The sequence below is a fragment of the Lasioglossum baleicum genome, chromosome 11 (assembly GCF_051020765.1).
Source record: "Lasioglossum baleicum chromosome 11, iyLasBale1, whole genome shotgun sequence".
NCBI lineage: Eukaryota > Metazoa > Arthropoda > Insecta > Hymenoptera > Halictidae > Lasioglossum > Lasioglossum baleicum.
The window spans coordinates 5410867-5424134 of NC_134939.1; the positions used below are offsets into that span (position 1 = coordinate 5410867).

Sequence of the window (13268 nt, forward strand, 5' to 3'; positions counted from 1 at the left end):
GCTATTCTCACTTAAACGGAACACCCTGTAGATATTTGCAATGCATTAAAGTCAGTTATTTGAATAATGGTGCCCCTACGAAATAGTTCTAACATTCGACATTGCCTTTGGCACGTGGTCAAAGAAGCTTAAACTAATATTAGCTTATAATCTGCTGGTCCACGTGATCGAAATGGGTGAAAGCGTTAATGACGAGATCAGGGGAGCGTCTTAGAGCTTGCAAGTGCAATGATGATAGAGGAGCCACGACTAATTACGCTAAACACACTGTTGCGTTCAAGACCAAAATATGGAAACGCAGTCATGATCTGGGATTAAGGGGAGCACAAACGGTAACGAGCAAACAAGCAGAAAATCAATTCCGCCGATGCACCGACAGGCCAGTCCTGGTTGTCATAATTCACTGAAAGCGAAATGAAACGCGCCGACGCGCTCGATTCACGCGGACCGTTTAGCTTCGCACAAAAGAGACCGTCCCGGACAGCTATAAAAGGGTTATATCACGCAACCGCAGACGTGTTCAAGTGGTTTACCATTTTTCGAAACGAATCTCTGAAGAGCCGTCAAAGAGGTACATTCGAATACACATTGATGGTGAATACATAGATAATATCAAAATTATTTAATCAAATCGTTTTTCCACTTTTTAAATCCAATGTTCTCGTTATTCAAGACATTTGAAATTGTATACGAATATGTATGAAGGACGTTCATTAGCATGAGCAAAGTTAGTGACGTCTGAAAACCATTAAGTTGTGAGTCAGTTAATTGACTGTACATGTATCGAGGAGGTTGTCAAAGTTGATTTTTTTTTTTTTAAACGAACAACAAGTTACATAACATCCTGTATATTAATATTTCATGCATTTATGACAAAAAAGAATAGACGAATCCAACTACAGAACAATTTCATGTCAACTCACATATCTGTTAATTACTTTCGCAGTGCACATTCTGTTTGACATGCACTTCTTTTAATAAGTGACTGTATGGGAAATTCAAAACTATATGATATCTAATAAACACATATGTAGTATAACACATACGATGAAATTAACGAGTCTCGTAGTACGTAAAATTTCTCATATCACTATGAAAAACTCCATTCGTCTTATTAACCGACTAAATGAGTTTCATATATAAAGACCGTCCCTTGGTCGTAAAAGAAACGCATTCTCAATGAGGAAAAGTGAAGATTAAGTATTTATCTGGCGACGTAAAAGCTTCTTACGAGCGCATAATCGTACTTTTAATTTGTCGTGGAAAAAGCGATGGAAATAAAAAGGCAACCCTCCATTTGTAACGTAGATTTGTGTTTCTAATTAAGCAGAGTACTGTCAATGTACGAAACCGACCATTCTTGACAATAATGAGACTGACGTAGCCTAATATCATGATATTTTACATGATTGTCTAGTCTATAAGATAGCCAAGTGGAAGTAATTATGTGCTAAATCTATGTTTATCCAGCCGCTCGTTAGAAACGGGAAAATGAAACACAGTTGATTGGCAATTCAAGTCCCATATGGCCGCTTTCGGGAGACCACGTTCGATCGATAGGTCGCGACTCCAAGTATGTGTAAACATAATTTCGGTAGTGCTTACGAGCTCTTTCATATCGGCAGCCTAGCCGGGGGTAGAAGGTGAATGCTGCGGGAAAGATTTCGTTGGAGATTACTCGAGTTTATTGACTGAAAGCGCCGATCAATAATTGAGTGGATTGTACGAGTATTGAATATTCTTCAAATTGCATTGCGCATCCGAGCAATCTCAATCTTTCATGGATAGCTAAATGCCTCGATAGCTGTCGTCGGGCTCGAGTGAAAAGATTCGATCGGTGGGCAAACAGATGGCTACCAACTCTCTTCTTGAAATATTCCTCCGCTTCGAGATACTTTTGAACGTTTCACAACAAAAAGTTTTCGATCGCAGTTTAAAATCGCATAATTTTCTTCAAGGGGAACCAAGGATGATAGGGTCGTCGATTTTGATTAAAGTTTCTCTGGCGAATCTAGAGAAAAAATTAGGCTAAACCATGTCCGAGCGTTTTTGACAATAGTTATATTTTCAAGATAATTTATATACTTCAAGTTTAATTAAAATCCGCGACTCCACCACTGTGACCTCTCCTTGTTAGTTTACTAACAAGGGAGGGACCCAAGTGTCCGACTTCGATTTTGATAATTTTTTGTGAGACGATGGTATGTACATATATGGATCCCTAATGATGTCTGCAAAATATTAGGTGTAGTTACTCAATAGTTTTAAAGATATAAACAATTAAACTTTCATACCTTGTTGATATACCATGATTTGCAGCTCAAGTTTTCGGAGTTCCATTAGCCGTGTAAGCAAGTTGCGTGAAAGTTCAATTGTTTATATGTTTAAAACTATTGAGTAACTACGCCTAATATTTTGCAGACATCATTAGGGATCCATATACCATCGTCTCAAAAAAGATTATCAAAATCGAAGTCGGACACTTGGGGTCCTTCCCTTGTAAGTAACGGATAAACGAAATTTTGAGAAAATTTTATTTTTCTCAATTTTATCTTCGCAATTTTCTCAAAATTGATTGAATTATGAATTAGGCCTCTATCTTGATCTCTCTCCCCTACGTATACACGGACTGCCGCCCGCTAAATTAATTTAGAGTGACTGATCCAAATGGAGAGCAAGTGGTGTTTGATAATTCGTGTCGTACGATTTACGTCACGAATGTTTAACGCAATAAATCCAGCTCTCTAGGTATATATATTTGTAGAAGCTCTTACACTCTCCGCGTGCCCAATTCTATCGGCATTATCAGATTGTACAATAAGGAATACAGCGATGGCGGTGATAAGAGACTGTCGTAATGTCATGATTGTTGTTTATCCGTTAACGCAATCATTATATAATACTTTCTGCAGAGAAAATGTAGCTGGAACTATACCTTTCCAACGGATTAAATTCTTTTGCGTAATTCTCTATGAAATTGTACAGCTAAATTTACGACAGTCTCTTACAAAATTTTCCACAAGGAGGCCCGCACGAGTTCCTTGCCGCTGCTCCGTCATTCAACTTCTATCAACGTGATAATCAATTAAATGAACTTACCCTTAAGCTCCATGTCCGTGACCTGATCCGCTTTGTAGGTGGCCATCTTCCTGCGATCGCCAACGATGAAGTAAATATTCGTATATTCGTCGTCGTTATTCCCGCCGGTTCCGTTCCTCGCCTCGAGGTCCATGGCCAGGCGAATAATTTTGGCCTTGAACCGGCTTCCGCTTCTCTCTGCTCGACCTTGCGACAGCTTGCGAAGCGACCCGGCCTTGCTACTATTCGGGGCTGTGAAACAGAAAATCCAACCACGATGTTAGTCAAGTTGCTATCGTCATTCGCTTTTCACGGATACCATTGGCCGAAGACAGGATGAAAGAGAAGCATACGAGGTCACGCGAACATTAAAATGTTGACAATATGATAGGACTAGATGTATGTATCAAAAATGAAATGAACAAAAAGAATTCACCAGTTTCGTTTAAGGGAGTAGACTCCTTTCTCCAGGTTTGCAAGGGTGCGGGATTCGCATTCTCATTTCTCGATAATACAAAAGTGGAGGTTTTCAGTAGTCAAAAATAAATAAAAGATCGATCTAGCGCGCTATCGCCCTCAAAAGTCCTATTCTATTACCACGTTTTTATTAACTCGCTTTCTTGTCTGTCTGTTCGTTAGGGTTAAGGTTCCGCACGGAACCCTATTACTAAGCTCACGCTATCTGTCCGTCCGTCTGTCTGTCCTACCTTTAAAAGGTTGTATCTTTTGCACCGTAAGGTTCAGTCCGGATTAGGAATCTCGATTAGGAATCTGTGTCAGTTTCTTCAGGAGAATAAAAATTAAACAGATTGATATATTATTGGTAGGTAGGTATAACAATTTCCTATTTCAGATATGATCAGGTGAGGAGAAACTGAAATAAACCTGAAATTTACCATATGTCTCTGTTATGATCTTATCAAAATGTTTAAAATTGATTGAAAAATTTTACATTCACAAGACTAAAAAGCAGAAAATAATTATTTAAATTTAAAAAATTTTTAATATACCACGTTTTTAAGACGGACTAAAAAGTATAAAATAATTTTTCCTAGCCCCATACAGATTCCTAACCTCGTACAGATAGTCCTGAAAATTGTGATTGTGAAGTTGTAGCAGCTATGAAAATACTTGTAAGATTTAAATCGAAAAACGTGGAGCGCAAGATAATACAGTACATCCTCTATAGACGCAACAATTTCTATACGATAGATACGACCAAGAAAAATCCCGCACCCTTGCAATCCTGGAAACGAGTCTATCGCTTTAATATTCCGACAACATGTGGAAACAATAAAACGTAGGGTGTCCTATGACTGTAGATGAGTCGACGGTGCGAGAGGTCCAAGTTACTTCCTCTATCTATCTTCGTGTAATTTAAGTTTTCGATTCTTGCATCATGTGCGCACACGGAGATCGATGGACTTTTCAGAACTCGATTCGTCTCTCTTTGTCTGCATCGCCGATAACGGTGTCACGACTACATGAAGGGTCATTTTGCACGAGCTACAGTTGATCCAAAAACTATTTCTGCACTAGTACACCAATATACCTGCACCCATTTTAAAGCTTGAAGCCTCCACTTTCGAAAGCCATCGTTCATTTCTATCTCAGAGATTTTTTCATGATTCTGCGACTGGGAAACTAACAAGGCTTTCTTGGTTCAAAATGTTACAAATTGAAATATATGTAAAGAGCTCATAGAATGATGTATCGTGACTAAAACCATCGCAGATTTAAAGTTAAAATAATTTTTTATGCTATTTAAAAGGAGACTATTTGATTGATGATGTAGTGGACCCTCAATTATCCGAACGATGTCTCCATTACCGGAATATGTTTTGCGCATGTAAATAGTTCAATTTAAAGCGATCCATATTCAATTCTTCATAGAATTATTAATTGATTGATTCAATATAAAAAAATTATTAATTGATTAATTATTAATTGAAGTATACAGATATCCTATTTAATAATTATTAAAATACAGTTAAAAACTATGAAGAATTGTATATTGTGTTGAAAATTTTTAATCATTACACTGTAAAAGATATCTTTGGAATCGTGGACACCGATTAGAAAGATACAAGAACTCCATGTCGAGTCAGAATGTACATACAGTGGCTCACGAAAGTATTCGAACGCCCTTTAAAACAGAATAACTGTTTTATAATTGTAACAAACGACCTGACTATTTATAATCAATTAGAAGCACTGGTTTATGAAATGACATGCAAAAAAGATTTTCCAAAAAATTATAATTTACAAAGTTACATGCAAAAATAAAAAAGGCATTTTTAAAACTTTTTTATTAGGGTCCTTAATGAAAATTTAAAATATATGTTTTATAGATCTATGTTAGTTGTACACATGCTGAAAATTTCATCGAAATCGGTTGACGCAGGAAAAAACGAAACGCATCGAAAGATGTACGATTTTGTGGATTTTAAAGGAGAAACTGATCAAAAATCGTGTAAAACTGCGATTTTCAAGATTTTTAATCGCTTGTAGCTCGTGTGTATGTGAATCGATTTTGACGAAATTTTCAGCATGTGTATAACTAACATAGATCTACAAAACATATATTTTAAATTTTCATTAAGGACCCTAATAAAAAAGTTTTAAAAATGCCTTTTTTATTTTTGCATGTAACTTTGTAAATTATAATTTTTTGCATATCATTTCATAAACCAGTGCTTCTAATTGATTATAAAAAATCAGGTCGCGCGCACGCGCGCGTTTGTTACAATTATAAAAAAATTATTCTGTTTTAAAGGGCGTTCGAATACTTTCGTGAGCCACTGTATATAGGACCACAAAGGATTAGTTAGGGTATAAGAGTCTATCGTAAAATTGTATAGTAACTATTCATGGATGTAGAACAGTTCCTTATAATCATTAATGCAGCGTTCGCTGATATAGGAATCGTTAACGATCCAAAGTGTGAATATGGTAATGAAATTCGAAATTAATGTGTTGATCACATAATCATGAAGTTCGATTACCATCAGGTGCAGAAATGTTAATTACTCGTATATTACTACGTGTTCTACTATCTTCGCCATTAGAATCACCTTCTGCCTATGAATATCGTATAACACCACGAATTTCGAACTTGGCCGCATTTATTATAAAACGACCCTTGGTTACTTTAGTTTGCCACTAAATGATGTAATCGTGTTCAAACTTGCAACGCATCAGCACTAATACTGCTTCCATCTAACCACCGACCAGTGCAGGCATGTCTCTCTCACACACACACAGTCAATATGAAAGTTAGTAAACCTTATAGCTCAGTTATAGTTGACTAAGCTACAGTGAACTACTCTACAGAGTGTCCACGCTAACACTAACCACCGTTTTATATAGTAAACATTAGAAAAAACTGAAGGATGCAAAAGTTATACATACTGTTCTTTGCAAGCAATATAATGGTACAGTAGGACCTCGATTAATCGGATCCCGATTATAAACAAATATGCGTATAAAAATGATTGTTATCGAGGGAAATAAATTTTAAAACATAAAAAATTTATTTTGGAATATAATGTACACTTTAATTATGTCCCTCGGGTCTCGATTATCCATCGGGCCTTAATTTATCCGGGCTGTTTTTCTCCCGACCAAGCCGGTTGATCGAGGTCCTACTGTATCTGTAACTTATTTTATCTCATTCATTCCTATAATGAGCTTCAAGGTTACACAAGGTCAAGTCTTCACTACTACAAGTCTTTGTCTTTGTCCCTAATAAATTTCTGGTGGAATAAACAAATTTACTACATTTGCATTAACCCGGCGTTGGTAATGTGGGAAAATGTATCGTAAGTGGTAAGGTGGGGTCTCACAGACCCACCGAAATAATATATTGTATTAAAGAAATAAATACCGTTTTCATAAATATAAGATTAGGTATTGCTTAAGAGGCTTGTAATTTATCAGAGTAAAAACGCAGATCCACGAAATTAAATTTTTATTATTCAAAAATAGTTAACAACTGTCACGCGTTGTTACAATGTTACAATCAATCTAAAATCTCTGGGGTCTGTGAGACCCCACCTAACTAACGCCGGGTTAATACTGAAATACTGTTAATAGAATAACACCGAGAACCTATACATATGTATTGCGTGTCTACATTTGCAACAGAAGAACCCAGAAAATTTACATTCGTTTTGTGTCTATTGTACATATGCATTGTACTTTCAGATTTCAAATTGCATTGTACAATCTCAAAAAAAAAAACGAATTCATATTTAGTATAATCCGTTTGAAATCTTCACGTCAAGTCTAATTCGTTACGGTACGGGAAGGGGTTGAAAAATAATTGAGACATAGTCGTACACAGTCGCGATCAAAAACTCGGCAACATTGAACTATTAAATTCGTTGGGACATTTTCGGACGTCGACTGATTTAAGACGCGTGTCTGCTAAATGATGTTGTATAGTGACCTAAGAAATGGTAATCAAATGGAACTATGTCAGGCGAACAAGCTATCAGTCAGAGTCCCTTCACTATAAGCAGCACGACCATTTGGGTGGCTTCAGTCACGGTTTCTCCGAGATTGAATGTAAATAGCGTACATTGCCGAATATGCAGTTTACTAGGTGCCATAGTATACACAGTATACATATGTATAATACTACTAATTTATAGGGTTACGTCTGGGATTTCAATATTAGACACTGTCATGCTGATTGTTTAGTGTGACGCTTTGATACTGGCCCAAGTGGGTGAGAATATTTCTTCTCGTTCTAAGAAGATGTTGTTTCTACTTGAATTTCTGTTCACTGTTCTTCACAATTTCGTTCAAAGTTCACACGAAATGTCAAACATTAATTTGATGAAATATCGATTTTAGATGATGTAAAAATAATTAATACTCAACCTTCGTATATTAATGAGACTTATAATTACGATGACACTATACCTCCGATACTGTATATGTATAGAATGAATAACAGAAGAAACATTAGGGATTAAGGGGTTACGTTCCATTAGGAACTATTGCTGTTAATTGACTTCGTAGCACGCATAGTACAGACCATTATTAATATCTCCCAGAAAACGGTTTGGGAGCAATTCATGTCGAGCTTCTAACTAGCAGAACCATCAGGTGCAAAATTTATAGCTCCAATATTACTGGCCAATCCCGTAATTGCGGCCATTATTTTCAGAATTTCTTTTTTCATGAAATATCGTGTACCTCTAATATTTCGTTTTCCTACATTAGCTTACCGTGAATAGTTTAATGCTGCACTGTGGTGCTTAAAATCTCACTATTGTAGTCGGACCTATGAAAATGAGAACCAAGTGTATTATAGCCAGCACTGAGTAAATTATTTCAGAAACAATGTTTGAAATACTATTTTGCTATTCTCCATTGCCAAAATCTAAAACAAATTGTGGCCCACGAAAATAGTGTTCTATTTTTAAATATGTTATTTATAAATAAAATATTATATTTCCTTTGATCCTCGAATAAAATATTATATATATTTCAAGAATCTGATCTTATAAATACGATATTTGATTTCCACTGGTTTTCAAATAAAACACTATTTCAAACTTTATCTTAAGAAGTTTGTCTCACAAATAAAATATTTAATTTCCAATGATGCCCCCAAACGAAATATATGTATATATTATTTTAAATTATGTTCTCTAAGAAGTTTTTCTTCTAAATATACTATTCTAAAAATTTCGGTTTTCAAATAAAGTAGACTAATTTCAGTTTACTATTGGCAATAGTATTTTACCCTGATTATAGCGCATTTTATTGAATTAAGAGAGGCACGAAAATGTTTTGTCAGAAACCCACAAATTGTTCATTATAAGTATTTATTTTCGTGATTCCAAATAGTACTGGTTACGGGAAAACTCAAAGCAAAGTACCACTCGAAATATTTCCGTCGAGTGCAGTTCCCGTTCGCGTTACTGAAATGGGATGCAGCGCAAATAAAGCTCGAAATTCGAATATAAAGGGTTGATCGAAGCTAACCAAAGCCATTTCCCATTTCCGTTTGAGCCGACGCGCGTCGACGCCATGAATATACTGCGCGTGTAAAACGTGACAAAATGCTAACTCCAATAGCGCAGGCTACTCATCATTTCAATAGCTTGACTTGTGTTTCAATAAATTATATAGAACGTTAAAAAGAAAAGTTATAAAGAAACGTATACAATTTATTGGAAAATACGAAATTGTATGCGAAAGACGAAGAAATCCGTTTCGAGTGTGCACGTAACTCTTTTCTAGTTCAACTTTTATCATATTATTATCATTTAATACGATTTAAATGGCGGTGATGTTTGAATTACGTTCTCTCTAACAGGATATTTCAATTATAATTAACAGTTTCTATAGGGGCACCATTCTTCCGCGTTTTCATACCGGCAGTTTTCAGTTTTAAACAGTTTTCATTCCCATGAGTGTTTCTGGATTCGTTCCACTGTGTAAATGATGAATTAGGTTTTAAATGAATGGTCTTAGTCTGAAGAGAGAAGGAGAGTGAATGGAATTACTTTTTTCCATTAAATATTCATTTATAAATATGTAGGCCTTTTCTTGTTCATTTACCATTGTGTTTTGTAATTTGAAAAATTCGACTTTGGAACAAAGTAAATAGAAAATGTGAAATGTCCAATATTGATCCTTGACTGGCAAAATTTTGGCCAGTTGGACCCTGAGAATTACCTACTGCAGGCCTGGCCAAGTTGTGCTCCAGGAGTCGATGACGTAGAATCGACTATCCCCGCGGTTGCGCTGACCGACAGGGTGGGGGTAGCTAATACTACGTCCTAGATAATTCTACGTCAGGATCTAAAGATCAAATTTGATCACAAAGTACTCGAATGTTTTAATTGGAGTCATGGCCAGAGAACTAATTATTTTCTGCAAATTAGATGCTACGTACTTTCTGTGGACTGATGTATTTAAATATAGGAAATTCAAGAACAGTGAAATGCAAATTTCAAAAGTAGGTACGTGATCTTCTAAAGACAATTATTAAAATGTTATATGACTTAGCAACGAATTTAATGATTGGTGTTCTTGAGCATTTCTGAATTTAGGAATATTCTGAATTTTTCAAACCATGCTTTCCTTGCCTGATTACTGGATTCGAAATTTCAGAAGGAAGGACACGGTAGCCAATATCACGATTGAATCAAGAGATGAATGATGAAAAGAGAATTCATTTCTCACTCCGTAAATTGTGATAATCAAACGTGCAATCGTCCGGTCCGCCTAAATTAAATTCTTGTTCATCTGAGAAAATTATATTATACTATCGATTGGTTTCAACTCGTGGATATCCGCGCAAACTCGAATCAAGCTTCAATATTACATTTCATAGAGTTTTTTGCAATTTTCAATGTTGTACGCAACAAAATATCTTCTCTGTTCCTCGTTTAAATGTTTAAATGAATAATAAAAAGTTTGTAATATAAAAACATCGGGTAAAGCGAATTTTATTCTGTTTTCCGTTTCAGCTTTGTTTCACTGTAACTTTTCCAATATTTTAAAAGTTTTTAAAAACATTGTTAATTCTTTCAATACTTCCAATCACTTTTTTTCTATCTATTGGTGTAGACAGCCTTCTTGATTAAAACTTTATACTTTCCCAATCGCGTCGATCTTCAATGAAGTTTTACTGTTAGCATAATAGCGATAATAATAAAAAATTATTAATATTCCCGAAAGTATTATCTGAAGCTTTACAAGAATGCACGTTCTCCTGATTGTTTAACCCCTGTATACTGTGCCGAAGTCTATTTTGACCGGGAACATCCAAATTGTCATTTGAGTACTCAATTAGTGGCAATTAAACTAACTGAATAGCTGTTTCATTGAGAATATCGAAAAGATTAATGTGTCTACACGAGATATCATCAAAAGTAAATTTTTTAAAATTATTAATTAGAGCTGTGAACGGTCATAAACATTTCCAATTGTATACCTATAAAAATCGTCCGTGTCCGAGGGTTAATAATATTGTTAATGGAACATTGGAACAATAGAGAATTTATACTTTTGCTAAAAAATCAAAAACGATCATATTTTTATTGTTTTATTACTAGTTATATTAACTAAAACCAGCTACGAGTATTTCACGATACTTTTTGTACTGTCAGCGAGTATTGTTTAAATCAGGGGTGGGAATTTGTCTCAATTGTGACAAGACCGTGCTCTCCATAGCGCCCAGTGTCTCCCACGAGCATCGGTCGTTACCATGGAGAAGGACGCGCTTCGTCTTCGTGGCGAGAAGCGCCACGTGCACAGGCCTTGCGAATCGCGACGAAGACGCAAGCTGCATGAAATTGAGGTTGATGGGGGAAGCAGGAGTTTGAGGTGCCCCTACCGTGCTCACCCCTGGTTTAAAGTTTAAACCCACATTTTCAAAAGCCATGACTCGATATCCCGAAACCTACATGGGTTCATTTATTTCAAACTCTGCAGGCATGTTTCCGAGTTGAAAATCCGGGGATACAACGGAGGCACTTTTTTCCCCGAGCTTAGTTTACGTTTTACAGGCGAAAAATAAACGATTCCATAGCCAGAAATCAATACCTCAACTTTCGGTTGCAGCCAGTGTATCGGGGCTTTATTTTTCCAAAAATTTTTCTCTCTTTCGGTCCTAGATGCTTGAATATGTTTTATAGATAATACTAACATACTTTTCTCAAATTACCTGTTAGATGCAATCAATTACATATATCTTACACATTGTATTTCATTTTAACCAAACAATTACTGCATTTTTTAGTAAGTACGATTTGTGCGTTTAAAAACAAATAAATACCAGAAAACGATTCATTATTATTCATAAAAAAATAGATGATAGTAGATTTTGCTTGGTATTATATAACATTTTTTAATAACAATTAAATACTATTTATTACGTTATATTATACGGTAATGTATTTGGTTGGAACGCAAGTTCGTAGCGTTTGTAAATTAAAATTGAAAGCTAAAATTCAGATATTTATTCATAGATTTATTCAATAACATATTTTCCATTCTGTTCTATTACTTTTTGCCATCTTTAGGTAGCTTCTCGTCTTATTGAATAAACAGATGAATAAATATCTTAATTGTATCTCCGATTCTTAATTTGAAAACGCTACGAACTTGCTTTCCAACCCAATAAAAGCTATACTATACATATTACTTTATCTTATATGGTATTTTGTATGCAATAGTATTCATCACAAGTCTGACTCGTTACGGCGAGGGGTTAAATAAGTTTTAATTGATTACTTAAATCACTCAATTTTCGTGTTTCTTCACTTCGGACTTCGATGACGAGGGCCGGGTCCATCTTAATCCACGGTACTAAAATCGTCATTCAATTGCGTAACGTCTAGCTTTTAACACTAAACCTACCACGTGTGGTCAAATGACCCATTTTAAATTTTTTATTTGACAATCATTGAAATTGTAACGGTGTTTTCATGTGAATTTATTGAATATATTTTTTGACTCCAGTATAGATTATGGTAAAAATCGCACAAAATATAAATAAATTTAATCTTGTTATTTTTATAATACTCTACACATCAGTCACTTTTGATGGTCGGTAGGTTTAGTGTCAAATTGAACGAATGATATATGTAACATTGAGAACAACAGAAAGATTGTTTCTCCGAAAAAACTTGAAAGACATGTTCAAAAAAGTTGATAAATACAACCCGTGTATGATCCTAGGCAACATTGATGATGCGAGAAGGTCTGTCGTGCAAGGGTTAAACGTGAAATGCATTTCGAACAAGTAGCAGGGAATATATGTATTTTTAAATGTGAATTACTAACCTCTGGTCGGGTATAGAGGGATAGCAGTATCCTCGGCGAGCTCATCGTCGCATCGCCGCCCCGGCGGCAGCAACCGGGTCACCCCCGATTATTGCACCTGTCGACCTCGTGCCTGCCGTGCGCAACACCTGCAGGATGAATGATCGAACGTTGCAGAAGCCCGTCGACGACGGTCGTGACACCAACGGAGAGGACGACCGCTCGTCTACTACCAGCTCGCCATACGCTCCTTCATGGTCCATTCTGAAAACAAACGATATTTTCTTCATTCAATCATCGTATGCAACCCTTGAAACGTATTACAGTCTGCGACAAAGTAAAATATTTTTCATTGCAGTTGACCTTCGACGACCTTGAATCGTAGGTCACTATACGTG

The 13268-nt window shown here is 35.8% G+C and overlaps 1 protein-coding gene across 3 annotated transcripts in view; it reads right to left on the minus strand.

Moving 5' to 3' along the window:
* Pde9 (phosphodiesterase 9) overlaps window positions 1-13268 on the minus strand; it is a 216787-nt gene that overhangs the window by 69664 nt on the left and 133855 nt on the right. For all 3 annotated transcript variants that reach the window (XM_076433829.1, XM_076433828.1, XM_076433827.1), the window contains 2 exons: window positions 12892-13134; window positions 3100-3330 (listed from right to left, as the gene is read on the minus strand). In XM_076433829.1, the coding sequence (XP_076289944.1) occupies window positions 3100-3232 (133 nt within the window). In that variant the 5' untranslated portion in view covers window positions 3233-3330; window positions 12892-13134. The remainder of the gene's footprint in view (window positions 1-3099; window positions 3331-12891; window positions 13135-13268) is intronic.